General features: G+C 51.0%; 2 protein-coding genes across 2 annotated transcripts; one reads left to right on the plus strand and one right to left on the minus strand.

The window, feature by feature from the left end:
* Window positions 1–6,963: 6,963 nt before the first annotated feature.
* Window positions 6,964–7,674, plus strand: LOC108865234 (gastrula zinc finger protein XlCGF49.1-like). Its single transcript, XM_018642066.1, has one exon. It carries the CDS (start codon window positions 6,964–6,966, stop codon window positions 7,672–7,674), a length of 711 nt encoding a protein of 236 aa, XP_018497582.1.
* An 8,382-nt stretch (window positions 7,675–16,056) lies between these two features.
* On the minus strand, window positions 16,057–24,798 carry LOC100904398 (calcineurin-binding protein cabin-1). Its single transcript, XM_029113271.1, is given in 20 exon segments — window positions 16,057–16,241; window positions 16,459–16,620; window positions 16,722–16,799; window positions 16,923–17,132; window positions 17,229–17,400; window positions 17,477–17,632; window positions 17,793–17,906; window positions 18,008–18,162; window positions 18,928–19,207; window positions 19,308–19,413; window positions 19,527–19,622; window positions 19,713–19,839; window positions 19,968–22,503; window positions 22,690–22,970; window positions 23,084–23,283; window positions 23,379–23,587; window positions 23,699–23,877; window positions 24,003–24,287; window positions 24,378–24,487; window positions 24,683–24,798. Coding segments are annotated over 20 exon segments (5,757 nt in total).
* Window positions 24,799–25,242: the final 444 nt, after the last annotated feature.

Consider the following 25,242-nt stretch of genomic DNA (forward strand, 5'->3'; position numbering starts at 1 on the left):
CTCATTTTCCGACTCGCTCCACGAGCATGGACATTCGGGTGAAGGACAGGCGTCTTTCCATTGACTCGTTGCTCTGACTCGAGCTCTCGGGAACCAACTTCCATGAAATCCAGGAACATCTTCTGGGAGGTTTCCACCCCGCTGAGCCGTCTGGCCCCTACAGCAAACAGGAACCGAATTCGCGTCCCGGGCTCACAGAGACGCTGGAGCCTTTTTCCTCCGGTAGAGCCTTCCGCTAGGCTGAGCGTTATCAGTCAAACTCACGACGGCGACGTCTGCTGGGAGGAATATCCAATTATTGGAAGACCTTGACGGGTCGACAGAGTTGCTCAAGGAGGTCCATATCGGAACTTATGGAGCTCCCCAAGGCTTTGCGGCTCGAGAATTAGCCACAGCTGAGAGTCTCAGCCTGAGACGCGAGTGATGACTACGAGAATTCAGGTCCCCGGATATGAATTCGGTGAGATACGGTGAGAGACACCAGAGCCCCAGCGTGCCGCCCCATGAGGGCAGAAGCTCCGGGGAGAGATCAGGTACCTTGGATTCAGCCGGGAATGGTGGTAGTGACCTACGTCGGGAACAACTTCCCTCCGGGAGAGGGGAGGGGGGCTATGGGCCCGGATATTCTCCCAAGCATTCCCTGCGATTTGCGGACGCAGTAGGTTTCTCGCAACCGACATGTCCGGAAAGAAGGAGCTGCCCGGACCCAGATGCTCGGATGCTCAGATCCGCACCGTCTGCTCGTCGAGATAGCGATCCTGAAGAAAATGAGGACCAAGGGAAGCGATCCCTCGGGCGGTATCGTCTCGACAGGGCGAGAGTTCGGCTTTGGAGACTGTCTTCGAATATTCAACGTGGGTTGAGCACCGAGTGCGGAACGAACTCATTGTTCAAGGATTCTAGCATGGCCTGGAGTTTGGATCTCGTTTCTTGGGCGGCTGCCTATAGTGGTTCGGGATATATCCTAGCTTATCTACTGGAATGAAAGCTTGTTTAGGCTGTCGGATCCTACGAGGCCCGAATGGTTGATCTATCCTCGCGCGGGCGGACAGGAGATATGGCGTCCACCTCGCTCTCTGAGGTGGAATTTCGATCAACCGTCGACAGCTTTATTTAGATAGCTTGCACGTGCGCCGTGTAAACATATCGCAAGCTGACTCAAGCCCGCGTACGACTGCTGCTGCGGTGCGGCGGCTTTTCTAAAGACATAATCTTGCCAATAACGATCCTGAATCGTTGATGTAGCTCTAGTCGCCCTGTCCATTCCCTTCTCCCGCTCGGAACCCACCAATCCGTCTCTCTGCGCCTATCGTCAAAGATTTCTGTCTCCGAATATCTTCGTCAATATATTCATCCTTTGTCTATATATAGATTATAATACATATTTTTTACGAAATTTATGCTCCCCGCTTCCCCATCAGCAGCCGGTATCCGTGCTATCTCCGACAGATTTTCGTTCCTCAAGGAGTCTCTCTTTCCGCTATCTGACCTATCGTATCTTTCCCTCAGCGACCGAGTCCACAAGGACGAAACGAAAACAAAACCGATCTCACGGAGGAGCGAGTCGTTCGGCTGGGTCGAAAGATATCGGTTGAAGCTCGGAATCTCGCGATTCGCAAAGTACGGGATTGTGGACTGAAAAACTGGGAATTTCCCATGATTAGGATCTTCTCGATTCGCGCTCGGCAAGATTTGCCCATTGATAATGATAAAGGCTCAGAATAATGAGCTGTGATGGTCGACACCGATGCCTTTGCTCGGAGGAATGGCGTCTGAACGTTCTCTGAGTTGCCGAGGTCCGATAACTTCCTTCCCCTTCTATCTAGAAGTGTCTCCGCCCAGACAGCGCTAACGCTCGACGTAGGTACATTTGCAGCCACGCTTCTATTTATTTTGCTTTTCAGGGTGAGCTTCGGAGATTCCCTATATGTTCGGAGAATACCATTAGAACAAATTTTTTCTGCTTCCGATGCTTCCATTGCGCTCCAAGAGTTTCGGACAGGGAGTTCTATCTTTTCCGCTCATTAAAGCCATTATGGAGAAGCTCCCGTTAGCCGCAGGACGCACGTGACCTGAGCTCGTCCTGGGCATCGAGACACCAGTCCTATCTCCTGCTAGATCGTCCTTCTTTTTTCGACAAAGACTCGTCCTAATCATGCTCGTTTCAATCATGGTTTGAAAAGCAGCGGGGTCGCCGAGCGTTCGTCGCTCCAGGATAAAACTCGTCATCGCAGGGTATGAGTGCGAGGACGAGGAGAACGGAGGAGATTCGGAAGATGATGCTCCTGCTGCCAGGAACATACTACTATGGTGTAGTCAGCAACATCCTGCAAGCAGCGAGCGCATCGACCAGGGCGACAGGGACATGAATCATCGTGACGATAGCGTGCCATCGGCACACGTGCAAGGCGATGAGGGACGGAGTATCGGCGCCACTTCCGAATGAAAAAATCGAGAGCGAGCGGATCTTTCAGGATATCGTGAAGTACGCTTATTAGTGACGGATGCAACTCTCACGGGAGATCACGATGGCGACGACGACGCTGACACTGATTACGATGATGAAACGGACGATGGCAATGATGACTAATAATCATGATGATGAATACTAACAGCCGGCTTCGAGACTCGAGGGTAGCATGAGACAAGTCCCGCTCTTGGCAACCCAGCCAAATATTGAGGTGGTCGAAATTCCTCAGCTCCAAACCGTGATGAGAGAACGGAGGGTAGAACCAAATTCCAATTACTGCAGAGATCTCCCGGTGAAGATTATGAGGCGGCAAACCTGCCTCGGAATGTTACCCTTTTCAATCTTTCCTCCCCCCGTCCCATATTTCGCATTGAACCCTCTCGGCCCTAACCCCTCAGCTTCCCCACCGACCTGATCTCACTGCGTTCCTCCAGCGGAATAGTTGTTTTGAGAATCCTGAAATGCACATGTCCTGCCTGCCCAGAAGGCATGTGTAGAATTGATGACGAATGTGGCGAATTCATCCGTAAGTGCTCATATTGCCGCGCGAAGATGGATATTGCCGTCTATTCAATGTCGCCCTCCGCGCCCCGCTCATCGACCCGGAGGATATCACCTCGTGTCTGAATGGAGAAAAAGAGACTTTTGGTGACATCATCATCATCCTCATCTCCTCCAACATCATCATCAAGAGTCTCCTCACAGAAGACTCCTGTATCGCATCTAGGGATCCATAAGAAGCTCGCTCTGCCCCTTTCCGAGGCGCGCACCCAAGGGCATTTTATCAGCTTGCCGTCGTCATTGTTGAAGAAGTTTGTAACATTCAGGACAACATCAGGATGACTTGGATGAGTCAGATGCAGGAATCAATGAGGCCTCGGGCAGGTGCAGATTTTCAATACGCTCCGGCTGCTCTGAGTCGATGTCCTGCGTAAGCGACTTGCTTTACACGCGGGCTCGACTCTTTCAAAGGCCGAACGAGCGGGCGCGCGAGTGCTCCTCGGCGAGAGATTTGGCATGTTGATACACGCTAACAACAGATTTGATGCGTACGGGTGATTGACATTGGGTTTCAGAGCAGGCCATGTACGTGGGACAAGCCGCCGGAGAGTGACCATATTTTCTTTCCTCCATCGGGAGAGCAAGCGTGTATGAAGCTCGACCGCACGGTGCAGCGACGGCCGACGAGTTGGATGGAAGGGGGAACGGTCGGTCGGTCGATCGGAGAGACAGGTAGATCCCCCGGTTATCCGCCAGGTAGTGTGTCAGGGAACTGAAAGAGTCACGTTGTACTATTCATCAATTATTCCGATGAGAAAGAGGGGACTTGCTCGACCGCAGGTAGCTCCGAGTCGTGCGGTGGCGGTCATAGCCATTGAAACGTATTGCGAAGCTCCGGCAAGTTATGAAACCTCGTCTCGATACTCTCATTGGAACGCCGAACTTTCGACGTATACGTCAAATGCGTTCTGAGAGTCGTGCTCGTTCCTCCTCCACTCGGATACCTTGTCCGTTTGCACGCTTGAATGGCCGGCCGGCCTCGAGCATAGACCTGCTGTCCAACTCGGGATCGTCGATCGATTCTCCGTCGTGCCACCGCATCGATATGGACGGCTTCAGATCCGTGCTAGAAATATCCCGATGGGAACGGACGATCGACCGTTCGCCAGAGAGGAGAGTATGCTGTGAGTTGTATGTCATCGGTCAACGGTGCCGAAGCCATAAAGTCAACTGCGGTGAATCACAAGTGGGCTTGTACGAGAGAAGCTTGTTCTGACGGTCAAGAGCATCTCTCATAAACATTCGCTGTTTCGGAAGCCAATTTGCTTTCGAAGGCTCGCAGCGCTGGGTGCCGAATCATATCGAGCCCAGCAGGCAATGGGAGCGCTGTGTGTCCCCCCACCCCCGTCTTCCTCATGCTGTTAAAGCTCCTACTTGTATTTCTAAATCTCGTACATACTCGCATTGCCTCTCCGAGCTCCTCTCGTGGGTTTTATGTATCGAATATAATCAGCATCACAACAGTGTCCGCATGATCTACTGCGATAGCGCCGCCCAGCGAGAGTCCTTCTTTTTCTCGTTCCTTTCGTCTGGGCCTCAGATTGTGTCGTTGCCTGATTTTATCAATTTCATTGTTTGTCATCCCGGTAGAGCCTCTTCCCGATTTCGCTCGGACAACTCGACTGACTCGATAGTGACCGTGTTTTTTTTTGAAAGATTTTTTCCACTTTCCAACATCCAAAACATGAGCGTCTCGTACAATTGTCGAAACTCATGCGGCTGGCGCTTATTATGTTCTGATTCCGTCCCAGAGATTGATTGATAGATCGACCTGCTCTCGGATCTAAATCACCGTTTGGAACCATTTTCGGAAGAGAAATTGCTTTTGACTCCGGAGCATAAATTTCGGGTAACACCGTCAGGTTTTGCTGCAAATAACCATCTGTCACTGAGCGGTGGAACAGACGAATGGCTGATGAAAAATTCGAAAGTCAGTCGAGCAGGCTTCCTGTGTAACATGAAACCTTCGCATGGACGCTGAGGATCCAACGAGAATGCATAAGCTAGACTCAAAAATCGAAGGAGACGAAAAGTGAAGACCCTGCGAACTTTCGAATGAACGGATAAGTTTCCGAGTCTCCTCATTCGACCGGTCAATTTCAGCAGAACGCCTGCGAGATCGTCCTGGCAGTGCGTTGGGAAGTGAGGAGTGAGCCATCTCCACAATTCTGATTGCATCCAGTTTTCGTGTCTCCTGAACCCGGAACACAGCTCCTCAAACTGGCAAGAACTCTCCTATGAATCCCTTCACATCTGGTCCGGGTGAGCCACAGGGAGGAAAGAAATCGACTATCGCGAAAAAGAATACGCGGTTCACGTGAAGTCCCTTCAACTCGGGCAACCTTTTATCTTTGAAAAAACGCTAAATCCGAATTGGAATCAAAGCCGAATATCCGAGAACTCAGAGGAGCCTCATCGGGAACTTGATGTCAAGGCCATCGAGCCCAGGGCAAATAATTCATAATTTCGAACCGTCAGAACGCGACTTCCGGGAATAAACAGCGAGACGCCAGTGAATCGTTCTACGATCTCGAGGGTGGGTGGAGTTTTGAGGCAGACCGAGACAACCTCCGAGCCCTTGTCGGAATCCCGTCATTTATCGCGGGAAGAAGACCCGACAGAAAATCTGAAAAGTTCTGTGTGGGAGAGCGATGTTTACATACGGTATCAACCTTTGAGCCGAAAGGAGGAAACTTTGAACTTCAAACCTAATACGGAACGTCGCAGAAGAAAATCCGACGGAGAAAGATTTCCCCGGCCATCTCTCCCCGTCCAGCCGAATCTGTGAATGCAGCGACATTGAACGCTCCTATCTCACGCACATTAGACGCGTCCTGTCCGAGGATCTGCTCTCTCCGGGCTCGCCGCACGGACGTTGACGATTGGCTCGGTCGTCTGTCCTCAGCCCTCGCGGATTCGGTCGACGATGATCAAGAAAAATTCTCTTCCAGGTTTCGGAACGGATGATACCTTCTCTGAAAACTCAATCTCCTCATGGGGAGGACTTCGAACAGTCTTTTGCAGGCCCCGAGAAACCTCATCTCGCTCAGAATGAGACCACGGCGCGGCGCAGAGCTTCGTCTGTAGGAAACATTCAGCGACATTGGAGAGAATCTCGACCGCTTACAATGTGTCCGCCGCAGAACGAATGAATCCCCGGTCCAAATGATGGCCAATCAATCGAGCCGCGGTCGCTCTCTGACTTTCTACTCCGGTCGGAGGGGAATCCCAATCCGTCGTCGCCTACAACTCATTACCTCTCCGAGACGGCTTCTCGTCCGATTCCTTACTCCGCTATTTTCACGGAAGATCGCGCGTCGGCGAGACGTTCCTCTGTGGATCCAGAGCTCGAGACCAGATGGTTGCATTCCCCACCGTGCTGTAAAGCTTATTCCAAGCGTTGTCCCCCGTTGCCCGGCTTCGCAGCGTCGGCCGGAGGTGCATCCGATGAGGGTGTTTTGGGTTCTGTGCCAGCCGACCAGATTCTTCGTCCAGCCGCTTAACTGCGACGACACGGTCGTAAATGCTCTCGAGAAGGTCCTCGCTCGTTTCTCGGAATAGTTGTAAACAGAAAGACCAAAGTTTCCAACCCTCGAGGACAGATTCGACTCCTCGCCCGCATTCAATTCAATTAAACGACTGGATTCAAATCAATAAAAAAATTCAGATGACCCCAATCGATGTCAGCGTGGGTGATGCCGCAGCATTTTCTGTGGCAACACTCCGCGCGCTCGCGAGACGAAAAAAACGATTCCGGTGTCGGATGAAGCGGTTCATTTGACAGTATCATGTATCGAGTACAAATGGAAAATGTCGGACATGCATACCCACACTCCGAGAAGTCGCGCCGACGGATGCCGAGCTTGAATCCGTCACGTCCTCTCGGGAGCTGAACAGCGATCTTCATCTAGGAAACACCTCGAGCTTGAAGGATGCGTCAAGGTGACGAGAGCGTGAAGTGTCCGCGTAGAGTCTGCAACCGAATTCTCTCGAGCAAGCGAAATCTGCGAGACCATCTTCTGCGGCATGACGGCTTCAAAGCGCATTCGTGCTCTGTCTGCCCAATGAGGTTTGTGACTTCGATGGAATTGAAAACTCATCACCGCGTTCATAGCGGAGAGAGACCCTTCTCGTGCTCGGAGTGTCCCGCCACGTTCACCCAGAGAAGCAATTTGATCACGCACTTCCGTACGCATACGGGGGAGTCGCCGTTCTCGTGCCGAGAATGCTCTGCCGCTTTCAAGAGTAAATCCTATCTCAATCAACATGTACGTCGCCACACCGGTGAGAGACCTTATCGATGCGATGATTGTGGGAGTAGTTTCGTTCATCGAAGCTCTGCGAAGGCCCATCAGATGCGACACACAGGAGAGAGACCCCACGTCTGTGGAGATTGCGGGAAAGGATTCGTTTCATCAGGTGCTCTAACGGTGCATAGGAGGACGCACATCGGAGAAAGACCCTACAGCTGTGCTGAGTGTGGAAAGAGATTCTCCCATGCCAAGACCCTCAGGAATCATTCATTTCTCCATAGCTCGAGAAAGCCTTTCGATTGCCTCGTATGTGGGAGGGAATTCATCCAAAAACGTGACTTGAGGCGTCACGAGGAGACGCACGCTGTCGAGACCGCACTGTGTTCATAGTGATGATTCTGGAGACGCTGATCATCCCAAAAGCGGATGTGATCGACGCACGGATGCCCCTAGGATGACCCTTGTCAGCCTCGGCCTCGAGTAACGCGTCTCCATCGGTCGAGCCGAATTATGTTCTATCAACATATCATTGGCTTGGAACTTTTCGCTGTATCTGAGAAAGCGGAAGAAGGTTGAGAAAATTCGAAGGTATTTGAGAGGAAAGGCTTCGTTCATCAAAAGCGTCCCCATGGAAACATGGACTGCGGTCTTCTCGCCTGCGCAGGCAGAGTGCAATAAAGATCAATAGGACCGGACATGAAAAACTCTTTTTAACAATGAGCTCCTGTAACCTAGAAGTCTCACCCTCACTTTTACACCGGAGTTCGATGGTTCTCCGATGTTTGACTTCGTCTCGTTCGTTCTGAAGATTTCCGAACTTCAGCCTGCGACCATTACGTCTCCAGAATTCCTTTGAGATGCAAGGGTATCCAATTCTGCGTTACGTCGTGCGCGAGGGGACAAGCGGGAAGGCGGGAGCGAATCCTACGTTGGAAGGTTTTGCCCCAGTTCTCATCATCGTGATTATTTCAGTCCAATGGAGCAACAAACGAGGCGAAAAAGCTTCATTTTATCCCAAATGTGTGGGGATTACTGTTTCTGAACTCGACGAGACACCGCAGGAGGGACTAGGGCTGGACGACCGGAAAAAAGCGGAAGCGAGGAGAGGGTCGCGTTTTCCCTCAGCTCTCTCCTTTTCTTCTGATTCTTCACCAAAGGGAGGGCCGCAGACACTCTCGGGAGGAAGTCGGATAAGTGTCAGAGAATCTGTATCATATCTGCTTTGCTGAGCTCATCTCCAGTTCCGTGGGGTTTACTTTCGGTCCACAATTGCTGTTGACCACGAAATCGCAGGCTATTGCAATGGGGAAAATGCCCAATCAGAATCCCTCGTGAGAAAATGTCGAGAGACTTATTCGGAGAGGATGATGATATCAGTCACGGAATCGCCGCAAGAAAAAGGTCGAATGGAATTGGGCCGCACTGTCGGCAATCGCAACGCACGACAGCGCGGATCGTGCGCAGACGGAAGCTTCTTCCCGGTAGCCTTCGCTCCCGAATTTTCGTACGTTCAGACCGAGCACACGCAGGGCATGTTCTGCTGCCGTTTACCTAATTCCCATCGATATTCAGTGACAGCTCAGTGAAGCCCATAATTACCACGCTGCGCCAGATTGAAAGCGTCTTGAGAATGTTCATGTTTCTCCGAGCGAACCGACTCTTTCCCGGTCGCGATAGAACGAAACCCACCTCGAGGCCTCACCTGTGCATCGCTATTTCTTCGTTCTCAGCCGTAGGAGCTCCTGCTAGAGCATAATGAATTCAATTAGAAGGCGCCTTATAATATTCGAACGGGATTGATGCTCCTTGAGCATCTCGCGGAGACCTTATGGCATGTTCAATTTCCTGTATCGCGCGGCTTCAGTTTCGAAACACCATCGGTCGGAGCGTCTGTCCGGCCACATTAGTCTAGACTGCGCGCCTTGCGGGCCACCCAAGAGCTCGAAAGTCTCTTTCCAGTCGAACGAACTCCATGGGCGTTTTCTGTTTACTTCAATGAGCAATTTGGTGGATTAACGCACCTTTTTTTGCACAACCGTTAACCCGCGTTCAGCCTTGTTCGTCGCCCGAGCTGACAGCCGAGCTTCGGTAGCTCAACCGAATCCTCTCTTACAGAAAACTCGATACGAAGAATACAGAGGGGACTGAGTCAAACATGCAGCATAAACGAGCGGAGTCGTACATATTCTCCTCTGCATAGTCAACGACAGCCGAGCTCGACCAGAGAAGCCTCGAATGACGATCGGTTAACTCGGCGCGGCGGATGGCGAGCCTCGTTGACCAGAAACGTCAACACTCGTCGAGTTCGATGCTGATGATTGTCCTCTTGGATCGCGCAGACAGGAAAACAGCGGGCATCGGTCACGCTTTCGGGTTCCCAGGCGACGGACAGAATCGAACACTCATCGACATCATTGTTCTCTTTTGCAGAGGGGAGTTCCAGTTCAGTGGCATTGGCTACGCGCCGCGCTCCGATTCAACTCGACTTGGCGGGCTCCATCGTCTCTCGCGGTTCGGATCGTCTATGCAAGCAAGCGAGCCAGCGAGGAGATATCTGGTCTCTATGCATCCGCTCGCTCGTACACACACACATTAACTCCCTCCCACTCACCCACCACACGGGCCGGCCACTCAACTTCCCCTCCGTGTGTACTGCTCCTATGCAACGAGATGCATCGAAGGACACCGAATTCGATCACGGACTCTAATCGGGATCCGAGTCGGAGATGAGACGCTCGCATTCTGGAATTTGAGATTTTCCGTTCGAGTTTTCTCTGTGGAGGATCGAATCTTCTTCCTCCGAAAAAACATACATCCCGCTTCGATGTCCGACCATGAGAGGTGGAGTGGGGACTTAGCAGTCCGGTTTGGCGAATGTCGATCGACGAAACAGGCTGGCAGTAGGTAATAAAATTAGAGAGGAAAAAATAGACTCCGCTGTTACGATGAACGAGGTCGTCTCATCATTTCAGAAATTACTGAATCGTCATAGTGAGCCACGGCGACAGATGGCCACCAAGCTAGGCCAGCCGGCTGAACTCGTATGAGCTCCCTCTTTATCCCTCAGCCGCCTGTCGTCCTGCTCCGAACAGCACTCGTTCTGCTTTTGGTCGTTGTTAGCGTTGCTGCTTCTCCCCCTCCATGCTACCCCCTCTCTTCATGGTTGCTGTCCTCATAATCGTCATTTTCATCGTCATTCTTGTCAGCAGTGCGCTGTTGTGCCATCCATAAATAGTCAATGTGAGGATTACAGTTGTTTGAGTGCAATGACTCTCTTCCTCCTCCGCGGCTTCTTTTCGGCTCTCTGTCCCTCTCTGCATGGAGTCTGGGTGCTCATCTCGACCCTAAGCGGTCCACTCAAGAGGTTTCCAAGGAGGCTTAGCTCATCGAAATTGGTTCCCCAGCGAATCGAGTCAAACGCGGAGAATCGGGCGAGATTGAAAAACCCCCATCACCGATGTCATTCCGTTCCCCGCTATGTTGTCGCTTTCTCGGTTGATCTCCGGTGAATATTTCCGTTGAACGTCGATACTCATACGTGCGGTCGCGGACTTCTGCTCGGATCCGAGGGTATAAAGTTCGGTCGCTAGTCTTTCGATCGCTTCCAGTCCGCTCTCTCCTTGGCGGAGCAGTTTTTGTTGCTGTTTGCCTCCATAAGAATTCGGTCGAATCTCGTGGAAAGTCGGTTCGGCATTATACAATGCGAGAAGGAGCGGAGTCCTTCTCGCATTTGTATCGAAGATCATGAAAGAGCTCCGTTCCCACTGGTGTTCGTTGCTGTAACTGGTCACGGTGGTCATAACACTTATGATGCCGATCGCATGCCCGACACGGTTACACTCTCGATTCGTGGAGTGAGTTGGCACCACTCGTTTCCTGCTCTCTCCTCCGATTCCCATGAAGCCCCCTCCCCAATTAGGACACTGAGGCTGTTGCCTCTGTTGTCGAGCGGCAGAAATGAGCGACGAGGTGCTCCGGCAACAGCACCGCCACCCGGTCGCCATCAATTTTGCCACAGATGGCAAGTAAGTCAACCTACCAGCTATGAGCGAGCGGGCAAGCGGACGCTCGGGCAAGGCCTTGACCGAAAACTTCAAATATCCACTCCGATACATCATCCACTGCAGCTTGAAGCCTCGCCAGGTCGCAAGGCTGGTCTTTCTATTAGCTTCTGAGAGCACGATGCAGCTTACAAACAGATCAGTTTCAGGTTTTGAGGTTCCGAGTCTTTCGGGAGAGTGGCAACAATACTGGGGACGGAATTTTCCTAGTGTCCGGCGACGCGAATCATAAACTCTTATATGTATTGAATAATAACACGGAGCATGAAGTGTTGTGAGCAGATAAGGACCCGGACACTTTCTCGGGAGCGCTTCGCCTCCCTAGTGATCTCTCCACTCCATCCCGAGTCCTCGGATCGTTCCGATTCGATACGCGGAAATTCCTCATTCCTCTCCTCGCAGACTTCCGAGCTTCGGCTTCTCGCCTAATGAGGGGTCGTGAAGCAGAGCGAATTCCCACGATGGCTCCGAAACAGCAATACAAGTCAGTACGTGATCTAGCATCCACAAGGACGCTCATTCGCACAGTCTCCTCCTTACTAGCTCTTATCACCCACTCCTCAAACTCCGAAGGCAGAGGATCGTCCATTTGTCGTCGATGATTCTGAGCTTCTTTCAGGCGATCATCGGTTAGGTGGGAGGGCGGCGCGGCGTTGCCAAGCAATAGCTCGATTTTGAGCTCCTGTTCCCACCGTTCGTTGGGGTCAAGCGAAATGGAGAGAGAGCACAGTAGGTTGGTGTAATGAAGTGACCATTCAGTGCTTGTCGAACTCCGTTCCAAGGTTATTTCGAGTCGATTCATAGGACGAGTTCCACCAGTGGAGATTTCTCGATGTTGATCAATGGGTGCTCGTACCCACGACTGTGATTCATGGCCCTCGAAACGGAATCATCGACTCGTGCCGTCACAATCTAATTTTGACTCGGAGTACTCGTTTGCATGCAGATTGATTGGCGAATCTGCTCACTGCGATTTTATTTGATCAGCAGCCGAGTGTGAGGTCGCCAACAGGGAGCTCCGTACCACTGGGCGACACAATCGAAAACCCAAACTCATCCTATTGAGGTCGTGTGGGCATCGTTCCACAAAGATTTCAGAGGTGATTCGATTTGTTCCTCCCTCAAACTCCTGCGAAAGGAGCTCGTTAGCGAATTCCATGCTAACCGGCGAGACTTGGATACGGTATAAAATATCGAAAGAGAAGAAGAGACCGTCAGACCGACTGCTACCGACGTCAAGCCTTAGCCGTTCGACTCTGTAGGAATCGGTATACGTACTCTTGAAGAGCAGTTCTCACGATTGCATTCAGCGTTGAGCATGTCAACGTCCGCTCAGGGTACGATTTGTCGTTCATTGCTTGACTGATCTTCGGTTTCCTACTCATTCGCGGAGCAAACGGTATGACGCGGGTAGAGTCGCGCAGCATGAATTTGTCTTGTGTTATGACTGGAAACATTCGTGAACGAAACAGATCCTACGTGACACGAAGAATTTTTTGATTTCGATCGGTGTGATTGACACGGGCGCGCATCTGTTTCCATCATTTCGTGAAGCGATGACTCTCGCACCGCGATAGACGTCCGAGTGGATTAGCTCGACGGATGATTCGGTGTATTCGGCTCCTCTATGCGACATGGTCCAGAGAATATCCGAGCGTATGCGACGTTCATCCTAGCGAATGACATGGATTTCGGATGCATGCACATTGCTTCGCGCGGGTTACATCTTCCGCCGAATGATTCCATGGTATTTCGACGTGAAACTCCATCAAGTATCCACGACGCAGCCCTAGAGGAAACAGGAGAAGAGAAGCGATTTTTGTTCAAGTCGTAGGCGTTCCACTGTGTTTTAGTAGAAATCCAAAAGCTCATTTCTCAATGACTCTTCCATGCTCAATAATCCGAACAATATATCAGAGTTCGCCAGCTGCGCTCTTATACCCCGAGCGTTCCTCTCGGTGCAATTACGACGAAATGGAGAGAGTATCGAATGACATGGAGTTACCACCACCACCGACGACGCTGCCTCTACTACCAGGACGACGACGACACCAACAACAGCGATGGCGACGAGAATGGATCCATGGGGTAAGCTTCTCGGCTTAGTCATCTGCGGAGAACATTTTTGAATCTACTGTTTAATCTACAGAACACCCTTTGTCCGCCCGGAGTTCTGTCCAAGTGAGCTGTATCAAGAGCTACACTCGAACCTCGAAATTCTGAGGCGGAGCGGCTCTGCGAGTAGCGAGTCACCGCTCAGGATCGGGTGGTGCACGGTCAGGTGATCCGCAATCCTTGGTCCACATACATATTGATGCGGGCTTCTCTTCGCCATCGAATCTCCAGTCCGTAAATGAGCATCGACTTACTGTTTCGGAGCTCGTAATCTATGATCGGAACCAATTTAAATAATTATTGTCGATGGGAAACATGAGACGATCCAATGAGCGGCATGTATCTAATAGATAAGCAATTTCTTAACTTCGGGCACGTTGTAGCTCAGCCGGCTGTATAACCCAGGTATCTGCTTCGGGCTCGCGCTTACAGCGGAGGAAAATGAGCCCACTCTGATGAGACTTACAAATGAATTTGAGTCCCCACTACTCGCCCCTCGAAGGATCCACAGGAGGTCGAACCCTTCGATGCAGTCGGAGCGTGGTGCTACACAACTGCTCTCCTGAGAGTTTGAAGCTTGTGATCGCACCCATCACGATGACCGCGGCACAGCTTAGCGCGATGTCGGCAATGGCATTGATTGCTTAGAATGGTGAGGGTGGAGACCGGAATTTCAGAGAAGTCGCGTATTTCATGAACGTTGCGTCCACTCCACGTTAGTTCGCAGGAGGATGGGATCCTTATAGGCGCGGTGGGTGTCATTGGTGTAATGAGCGGTGTTCGGCGTAAATCATGGGCAAAAAACGCAAGAGTGGCTTTGGGTTAGCTCAAAAACGTCACTTTCGCCACTAGTGGGTATTTTGTCCTGTTTTTGTGAAGTTAGCGAGTCGCAGCGCAGAAGCGGAGGGCAATTAGTGTCTTGTTATGCATGCATGGCAGGTCCTACACTTAGAGGTCCATTTTCGGGATGAGATTGTGGATCGCTCGAACGAAGGTTCGATACAGGTCAACTAAACGCATGAGTCTGATCTAAAACTACTATTGACTGGGCTTGATCGTTGTCCGGGAGATTTCTCAGGAGAATAATAAAACTCTCTGAGACCGCATATATTCGTGAGGTTCTCCACTCGAGGACCAACTCCATGGAGACAGATCGATCGGGCGACGACTTATCGTCGTGGTTCGGAAACGGGGGAAAATGAGGAGCATCAATTATTATTGATCTCCCATCTTATGTTAGCTGGGCTCAAACCTAACTAAAGCTATCGATTATGAGTCCGCGTTCTGAGTTCTGAACCGCGGACTTTCCAGAGGACAATGTCGTGGAGCGAGAGCAAGGGCTTGTCCCAATCTCAAGGAGACCCGAGTTCGTGCCTCGTCCGGAATTTTTAGCTCGGACCACGCCGGCGTCGAATCTCAAATCGCCCGAAAATACCCTCACAATAAAAAATACTCTAAAATAAGAGAGTCCATGCAGATGATTGTGACCGATTCGAGTGGCGCAATAAATTGGAACAGCAGCCCTCAGTCACACTTTTGCAAAGTTCTGGTCCCGGCTGAGGATCCTGTTCGAGAGGAATAGCGCAAAGCTCAATCATGACGACCGCAGCCAATGGAAGTTTGCAGAGGCGCTCGCGGAACTCAAACGGCTCGGGGACCTCTCCCCGAATCTCCACCTTGATGACTCCGATGAGCCTGGCACCGTGCTCCGCCCAAAAATTACGGAATTTCAGTTTCTCGGGAATGAGGCCAGCCATGTCTCTGAACACCTATATTAGCAGAAAGGGAGGTGAGCTCCTTCCACTTCAAGGTGATCGATATTCCTGTTCGTGCCTCTCTCGACTGTGTGCCTGCCTCCATATGCGTGGCCTGGTTGATTTTCGTTTGTCTCATTCATCATCAGAGAAATGGGTTCCGATTCCGACTATTCAGGAGGGCAGAGCTCTGGACCCAAGGACCGTCTCGCCGGTCCAGGCTCTCCTCAGCTCGATATCTGATGTCGTTCCCTCCACGTCATTTTCGAGGATGTCTGCGGACGTTGAGGCAATGCTCTGCCTTTCTGAGGAATGCTCTTCCGCGGAGGCCGAGAAACTCTCCGGCCAGAAGATAGCTGACATTAACGACGACTTCCTCGGCGAGATGGAGCTGCAATCAATTAGGGGCGAATGACCTTTGGGGGTAACGGACATCTCCAATCGTCGAGTTTGATCTGGTTCCATTCCCTGAAATTCATCGGGGATTCCCGCGTTCCCTCCGGAGGGACCCGCGATGCAACCAAACGTCAATGGTTGCTTCATCGTTGCTCGAGGGAGGAGATCAAATCATCGTGAGGGATAAGAGCCACGGAGACTTTGGCTGAACGCGTCTGGGTACGTGAGCCTCGAATGGCCGTCGAGAATTTCACAGAGGAACGGGGTTCGGGAATCATCGGACAAACTTAATATAATTTATTGCTCCTGTTATCGTCTGACCATTTTGACCTCACAGGAGTGTAGTCAAATATTTCACAAAAAATATTTCTCGAATATTTACAATGTATCTTCCGCTTCACACCACGGAAGATCTCGCTTGTCGTCGCGGTTTGCATCGAATCGGACTATTTGTTCTTATTGCTCAAAGTGACGGTGATTCCTTTGGGGAGGATGGAGGCCAGTGACTTCGGTACGGAGGCGTCTTCCACGATCACGCAATCACTATCATCGCTGTCTGCTCCTTCGGCGGGCTCGGCTCCTCCAGAAGTTGTAATCTCGGCTCTTGGTTTCTTCAATTCTTGGAATGTGTCTTGAAGAGAATGCTTTCAATTTATACTCTTCAACTGATGTTCTCCGGCATGGACTTCGCGACTCTCCCAAGTCAGTCAGACGGTCTCTTTCTCGCTGGAGAGCCAATATCGTATGTTTCGTGGTTGGAGAAATATTTTCTTCCGGAAACTGAGCCGGTCCGTTGTCAGCCATACTTTTTTGCGATGATTTTCGACGATCGGGAACGTACTACTTACCCGGTATTAATTTTTTATCGATGCTGTCCTCCAGCACGATCAGCTCGGAGTCCAACGGTCTCTTCGTTCCGATCGAGCTCTTCGAGGTGAGTAAGCTGAGGGGGATGTCCGCTGCCAAGCCATCCAGAAGGAGAGTGGATAGTGGCGGAGATTTACGTGGATCTAACAGAACAGGGTGAAAGGAAAAATTCAGCCGATCGGCTCTTCCACGAAATTGAAAAAGTTCGATAAGGAGTTACGGTTTTCATGTAAGCCAAACTCACGGTGATCGTCTTTGAGAGGACTGCGCTCTGATTTCTTCTCATGATGGTGCTTGGAACCGTCCATCTCGAAAGCTCGTTCTTCAGTGAAATAGAAGGAGAATTCGGATAATCAAATATCAGCAAAGAAAGTATAATTCCTCTGACCTCTCGTCAGGACGACGATCTTATTCTTATCGCACGATTTCATTCGAATCAATCTACCTTGGAGCCGAGCGATGACGCCCATAGACTTGACCACATGAGGCGAGATGGATTTCGGATTGAGATCAATTTTCGGTACTTCTGAACGAGGCGCAGTCGCCGTTTTCACCTCGGTCGAACTCCGAGCAAGACTCGAGTTCGTCGCAGACACTACCGACGCAGACTCTTTCGAGGCTTTTGGGGGCGAAATACGGCTTTGCGAGGGAATGGCTGAAATAAAAAATCCGCCCGAGGTGAATCGTGCCCTACGATCTGATTATTTATCAATAAAATCGCTCAGTATCGAATAATCCAAGATTAGCCTACGAGCTAATTTTGTGGATGAAGTCTCGGTGTGAGCAATGACAGGTGAATTGTAGAATGGATTAGTGGTCGCAAGCATCATCGCTTGCTGTAGAGCTTCTTGTTGGGCCATCTGCTCCTTGAGCGCTTGGGCTTGAGCTTGTTGTGCCGCTAGAGCTGCGGCTCTGGCTGCGTCCTAGAAGAGCGAAGGATGAGTATGTATCTCTGGAAGCCGACGGCTTTCCTCGGCCAACTTCCAACGAGGAACTTACCTGTGCAGCTTTGACTGCCATTTCTTGCTTTAGTTTCGCCAATCTCTGCGCTTCCTGTTGAGCTAATTTTTCTTTGCGAGCTTCCCGAGTAAGATATTTGGAGCAAAACGAGACAGCCTGTTCGACAACAGTAGGCTGCGAGTCCACTTCTCCCAACTTCAAGAGGGGGAGAATCCAGGATTAGAATCAGATATTCAGGATGAGGAGGAGCGAGCGATCGGATACTCAAGGGAGATCGAAATACGTGGAAATTTCGCTCCTCCCGCTCCGGGAGAGCCGCTGTCGGGACTATCGAGACGCTGGAGATCCAACTCACCTTCATTAGCGTATAGCTCTCTCTGAAAACGCTCTCAACTTCCTTGACGTAGCAATTGATCTTCGTGCACTGCTGCCATACGCGGTAGATATTCACCAGACCTTGAACCAGCTCCTGAAAACGAATACCACGATGGAGCTCAGCGTAAACTATCAATTCCGAAAGGCAGGTGCGACGATTCGAGCGAATATATGGATTCAATCAGCGCGACTGACCTTCTCAGAAGGTGGTGGCTCCTCATTCATCAGGGAGCTGAAGTTATCGTTGAGAATTTTCAGGCTCTTCACCATCGCTCGTTTCGAGATCAGGGTCCTGTCGAAGTCTCGGATGTATTTCCTCTCCATTTCGGGTGTTTTGCCCAGCATGAGACCTGGAATGAGATCAGAGCGTGACACGTCTGGAAGATGCGATCGGAGATCCTCATTGAAGATCGCGAGTCGCGAATGCCGGCGGTCGGGGTGTGCGGGCCGCCGATCGAATTCGTTCAACGACGAAGCCACTGAGCAACATTCGCACACCGCGAGAAACGGGGAAAAAAGGACGAGATAATCAAGAAACCATGTCAGCTACCACCACAGAATCTTCACTCCCGTCGGACGTCGCTAAGGAGAAACGGAACGTTCCGAGGGACGTATCGAGGAGAGTCCAAATGAAACTCACTGACTCCCAAGTCCCGGGAAAAAATTCTCTCGCTCCCGATGAGAAATTGAGAAACATGAGGACAGCCGTGAAGCAGATCTTAAGACCATCCCGAAGACCATCCCTCCTCTCGATAAGGAACACTGTCCGCCCCGCGGGAAGTCGCTTCGCCGCGTACTATCCGCAAAATAATTACGAAGTGATGGTCGAAGTGCTCTTCCTGTTCCTCGTTCTCGGAACGATTTGGAATTATTTCAGTCTCGTGAGACTGGCGTGACGTGTGGTCAAAACAACCGGACGAGGTGGAATGCCGAGATGCGACAAAGCGAGGATTCTCTAGGGTATCCTCTCCCTAAAGAATCTACCCGGACGAAAAGATGAGAGCTCAGAGGAATGCGAGAAAATGATGGGGATACGAATTTCAGTGCTCGGAGGACGAATAAAAAATCGCTCGCGGGTCGTTCGAATACCGCGTACGTAACGGAATTTAACGAACCGATTTGCATGAGGGATTCGTGATCGTTGAGACGAATAGCGATCTGAAGTGCGAGTTTCGTCGCCCGGTATAGGTGTGTGGCGAAGCTTCCGGCGCGATCGATTTCGTCAGCCGGTATGTGCCAAACGCCATGGAACAAACTTATAGGTTTTCTTTCGGCGAAAAGTCCAGGCGTGCATAGTCTGGGTGGTTTCGATTGCTTCGCCATCAAGTAATCCAGGGAGAGATTGACGTCCTGATGACGTTTGTAGCGGAAATAGAAATTCGCCATCTGGTAGATCTGCAAGGTAATAATTTTTTGATGAGATAAACTCCTCGGAATGTCTGACACATATATGATGAGGTGGTTTGCTCCACTACACCGGATTGCGCGGACTCACCGATTTGAAATGCGCGGAAAAGCGGAACAGGCACTCCCTGAAAGCTGCCAGACAATACCCAACAAGCTTCTCGAGGATGGTCTCGTATTCCGACATGTCTCTGCATCTGGAAGAATTTTTACTCCGGGATGAGAACCTCGTCATAGAAGAGGAGCCTCGTTCTGCTCCAAATAATTTGTTTTTCATCGGTAGAAATTCGTTGCAGAATGAGAATGGTACCTCCGTTCTCGCTGGATGATTTCGTCTACGTCGGTGACTATCTCATCCACTATGGACTTCACCGCGTCCTCGTCGGACTCTTCCTGCGAGTTGCTCCTGCACAATGGCTCATGTTAGAGACGCACAATTCAGAGACTCACGACAAGTCAGGGTTTCGGATTCGAGGGAAATTAAAACTCGACCCACCTGTTGGGTTTCGCTTTCAACGCTCCGAGGATCGACGCGATGTCGTCCTGAGAAGATGGCCGCTTGCGGGAACTCCTCCGCACAGTCTGAGGGTTTGAGAGTTCTTCGATTTTTTTCTCTTTGCTCTCTCTGAAAGAATATCGCCGGAGCGCGGATATTAATCTCGAGTCGCACGTCGAGAATATCGAATGCGCGGCATGGGGTCAAATCGAAACCTTAATTCGAGCGGCGTCACCACCAGCATTCCCCGAGAACTCGACGCTTACTTTTTTGGTCTACCCGGACCTCGTTTCGGGGTTCGGCTTCCGTCGCTGTCCTCGGCCTCGGCGATCGAACCTTCCTTGAGCTTTTCCCGATGCTGGGCAAAGTTTCCTTCGCTCGCCTCCCTCACGTACTTCTCAAGAATTTGGAGCTCAGCCGGCGAGATCTGTCTGTCTTGATGCTTGATCAGAAACTTCATGGAGAACGCGTGTATTTTGTAGTGCATCTCGAGCGATTCTATCGACAGATGCGCGGGACTGTGGTATATGACTTTTTTCGGATAACGAGCATCCAATTCGTGAAGGTGATAGGCGGCGCTAGACACGTGATGCAGGTACACTTCGAGGGGTTCGCCCATTTTGTGCGTGATTTTGCTCAGCATGTAATGGCACAGCCACTGCTCATCGTTCCCGGTTCCTTCGGCTTCGCAGCGAATCGCTTCGGTGTAGCATTTTTTAGCCATATTGAGATATTCGACTTTTTTCCTGCGATAGTCGGACATCGTCTCCGACGATAGATCCAATTCGCTGCGGAGTTTCATCTGGCGACACAGGAACGATACGATCGAATACGCACACGAGCCGCATTCGATCCAGAGACTCGCGTTGCTTGCGTCGAGATCGAGGGCCTTCTGGAAACAAAATATAGCGCCGTCGCTCCGTTTGAGGACTTGGGAGCCGTCCTTTTTCAAATCGCAGGAGTTCATCCGCTGTTCGATCTGGGCGCTCCTCGACAGGGCCATGCCCGCCCAGGAATCGATCCGCTGAGGATTCACGCAGCTGTCCAGCATGTAGTAGCGTGACGCCTTGATGAAATCCTTATTTTTAAAGTAGTAGTCCCCGAGCAGGTAGTACAGTTCCGAGATGAGCTCCTTATCCGGACAGTTCTCAGGCATTTGCGGCATCTGGCCCGACGAGGAGCTCTCGATGAAGATCGCCATTCTGTCCGCGCAACTGGTCGGGTTGCTTTCGCTTGGGATCAGCGACGCTATCCGCTTGAACAGAGCTTCTGCTTCGGCCGAGATGCCCGGATGTTTGTACGAGTCGAATTCCGGCAGTCGCGGTGGCTTGTAGAACGTGAAAACGTATTTAGCGTGGTCCCAATTCAGTTTCAGAGGGGAGGCGTTGTGATCCTGGACTTGAGTTTTCTTCTTGGTCCTGTCCTGGCCGTAAAGACAGTAGAAGCATTGCTCCAGGCCAGCGGTGAGATCCTCCTCGAACGGATGCGTTCCCAGGGTTTCTCTGAATTCAATGGTCTCGTTCATCATGACACGGACGCAGAGTAGTACAAAAGCACCCTGATTCCTCATGCACCAGTTTCTCTTCCCCAAATACTCATGCGCCGTGAACAGCATCATGAGCGAGAGGGGCATAGCGGTCTCTGCGCTTTTTTCGTTGACGATCCGGTCTTCTTCGTGTTTGATCACATGGTAGAGCATGTTCCACGTCAGCACGGAGGGAATGGCCATGTTGTCCACGGACTCCCGGAGATCCATTTGTAGCGAGATGATCTTGATCAGCGTGTGCGCGAACCTCGACATCTTCTCCGGAGTCAAACTATCCAGCACTGAAGGATGTCTCTCGATCAGTGCGTAGATCTCGTCGATGAGCTTCACCGCCGTCTCCGACCAATGGTACCTCATGTCCTGCTCCGTGGCTCGCACGTACTGATTCAGACACTCGTGGATTGAGGATTCACCCCAGTACAGCGTTTTCTCGTCGTCTCCTAACATGCACAAGGCGTGGTGGAGCAGCAGCAACTGCTCATAGCGGGGTTTAACGCTCGTCTTGGCCTGAACCCGACGGTCGATTTTGAATGTCTCGCTCACCAGCGATACGATTTTATCGTATTGCTTGGCATCGAGAAGATTCTGAAGATCTTCAAGATGTCGGAGTCGATGGATCCCGTCGATGAGTTCCCTGGCGATTTTGGCGGACACGATATTATTGTGCTTGAGATTAACAACCTTGATGCAGTCCACGGCATCGAGGTCAGGCTGCAGGAGGTGCTTCTGCTCCATCACGACGCATAGCTGTTCGAGTCTGCTACATGCCATCTGTATGTCGCCGAAGTGCATGTAGAACCGCGCTTCGAGGTACAGAGCTCGAGCGGTGTAAACCAGCCACTGTTCACCCAGAGCGACTCTTCTGTGGGTTTGACGGTAAACGGAATCGAGCGTGGCGATGTATTCGTTCAGAGGGAACCTCTCGGTGAATTCCACCTGCTCGGCTTTCATGTTGGCGAGAATGTAGCGTTCGAGGAATAACTCGCAAACATTGAGTTCCAGACGAGCCCATTTCAGAACTTCTTCCGTCTTGCTCTCGTCGGTATCGTCCGGTTTCTGGAAATTATGTCGAATGCGCTCGTACAGACCCATGAAAATGCTTTTGAGCTCTCGTGGCCAGCGCTTGTCGTCCTGTCTACTGATGGCGGTCAAGTACTCGAACATGAAATCCAAGGCCGAAGCGTTTTTGTGCAGCTCGAGGAAATCTTTCACCTCACTGGTCTCGTTGTCCCTCAGGTCGCTGACCTGCGAGCGGCGGAATGGAAACGGATGAGTTCGGTTGGGAGAAAGGAAGATCCGGGAATACACTCCCGGGACTAATTCGGTCGACATAATGAAATCATCCAAGACGATGTCTAGCTCATCGGGAGTTGGATATCAAGAGGAAATTAGATCGAATTCCGATATAGGAAGTCATCAATCGTATCTCACCACGTTGGGATAAGCTCTATGCTCAGCGTGCACGGCGGCCTCGTCTCGGTCTCCTTCGAAGACACAAACTTCACTGAAGATCGACGTCGGCAAGAATTGGATGAGGAGTTCGCGGTAATTGACGCTGAGGTCCACTGTTTTCTTGCCTTGACGATTCCTCGCCGATCGCCGCTTCGTGTTCGAGAGAAAGTCATGGAATACCTTCTTTCGACGCTGAGATCGAGAATCTTCGATGAGGATACCGAGATCGTCCAGCAAGGAATCGCTGGGAGTATTATCACCTGATCGGGGAAAAGTCCACTCAATACAACAATTATCTGAATGTCCAGACTTCAGGGAATATTCAGTGCGGTGGCCGAGGTCTTTGATCGAGATCGAGTCTCTGATTTTTCACCTATGAGCATTGCGAGATCGTTGATTTGTTGCGAACTCTCATTATCTAACGAGGAATCAGTCATTTTGTAATCGAAACCCGGTCGAGAGTCATCGGTTTCGTCTTCCTCACTGCTGCTGTCGTCCTCGGATGATGAGTCGAAGCGAAATCTCGATCTCTCTTCAGGAGAAGTCGCGGTTTCTCCTTCAGAGAATTCAATCCTTGAAGGGAGAATCAGAAAATCGGTATGCTAAGGGTATTCAGTCGTCGCGGAGCGCATCGTGGTCGACGGGTCATCATTGAGGTTCTGTGTCACCTTTCCAACAGGAGTGATGGATTGTTTGACGTCGACACGCTATCGTAATGAGCGATAAGAAGTCCGCCGAGTAGGCACCAAGTGAAGTCAGACAGTGTCCTGCGGAGCTTCAGTGAATCCTTCGGAGCAGTTTCCTCCGAGAGCCAGCTCAAGTATTCCCGGCGCTCGTTCCGTATGTTCTCGCACTCCTCCACAATTTCAGCCGATTCCTTGAAATAACGATCGGACACGGGGTCAGGTTTTGCGGATGGGTGCACGCTACACCACAATGAGCCAATCCAATCCAGATGGGGATCTGGTTGAAATCGGGAATATCTCACCTCGGCTGATATATCACAGTCCTGCAAGGCATCCTCGAAGGTTGTGTAGGCATCACGATACATGTCCTTCAGGAATGGCGCATCCTCGAAGATTTTGTCGGCTAGCACAATTGCTTGCTTGAAGCCGGGCTCAGCTGTCAGAGTCCTCCGACAGAACTCGAGACAGTTCGCGTAATCACCTGGATATTCATTTGTTCGACGTATTTGAAAAAAAAACTCTCGCGCACTTGGACCGGGCCAACCGATGTCCAGTCTCGATGTCATTGGTGTTCTCACGAGCACATTCTCGATAAGCCCCACATACCCAGAATATAAAGCACCGATATGAGACGCTCGACGCTGGGCCAATGATCCGGTTTCAGGGTGACCGCCATTTCGAAAGAATTACGAGCCAGTTGCAAGTTCAACATCTGCATTCCGATATCACCGATCCTGAACCACGTCGGTATGTCCTTCCAATCGATCATGGTTGCTTCGACGAAATATTTCGCCGCTTTTCGTAAACGCTCCATTTTGAAGTAGGCATCGCCTAGATTCTTGTAAGCTAAATACTTCAATTGTAGAGATGTGGGGAGCGTCGAACCGGACTCTGCAATGGATGGAGGATGCTTGAGATCGGAAATTGAAGAACAGAAAGCTCAATATAGACTTCTTGACTGTGATAGACTAATCCACTGACTCCGATGAGCTTCCGGATCTTCCTCGTTGAGGTAGTCGAGTTTCAGGAGCTGACGGAATTTCTGGATCCCATCCTCCGGTCGGTCCCCGCTTAGATCGTGGAGCGCGTCTCTGAAAGCAAAGATTGGATTGACCATCGAACGGCATTGAGAAAGGAATATTTCGACGACGAGAACGTTAGAGGAACAATGAGAGATCTTCAGTCGGCTAGGAGCTGTGTAAGCGACGGCTGACGTGACCGGCAGCTCGTTTGCTGATGGAACATCACACGGTGGGGATGAATTCGAATGATCGAGCGAAACTCACCTGTAGAGTGCGAAGGCTTGGCCTTCCTGAGCCTCCCGCGTTTGAACTTGGCATCCGACTTCTTCATTGATAGAGCCACTGCTCCCGTCCGAATTGAGAGCAGCGAACTTCAGCATTGTGATTTCCTATGCCATCACTCCATCATAGAATTTCGCTCGAACCTGAAACTCCCGGACATATAGAACGCTGCACTTTGGGTCGAAACCACCCGCGATTGTTTAGTTTCCCTGCCCCGTTGGGATCGATCGTTCTGAACACTGATACATAGATCGGCACGCATGTTCTCAACTCTCTTTCGAGGAACCCAACAACTGGGTCGAAACAGCTGAGCGGACCTTCCGCGGGGTTCCATGGGCTCGAGAGCATGATCTCGCGTTCAGGAGGCTTTTCGTATGGAGTGAGGAATTACTTGCATCGAAACCATGGCAAGACTCGGGGGAGCCGAATCAGTAGTGACACTCTCCGTCGGAGTAGATGGCTCTTGCGCTGGGTACGGTGGTACTTCCCCCGCTCGTAGCTTACCGGTGCGTGGATCGGAAGCATTAATGTGGAATTCATGA

The sequence above is a fragment of the Galendromus occidentalis genome, unplaced genomic scaffold (genome assembly GCF_000255335.2).
Source record: "Galendromus occidentalis unplaced genomic scaffold, Mocc_1.1 scf7180000076500, whole genome shotgun sequence".
NCBI classification, from domain to species: domain Eukaryota; kingdom Metazoa; phylum Arthropoda; class Arachnida; order Mesostigmata; family Phytoseiidae; genus Galendromus; species Galendromus occidentalis.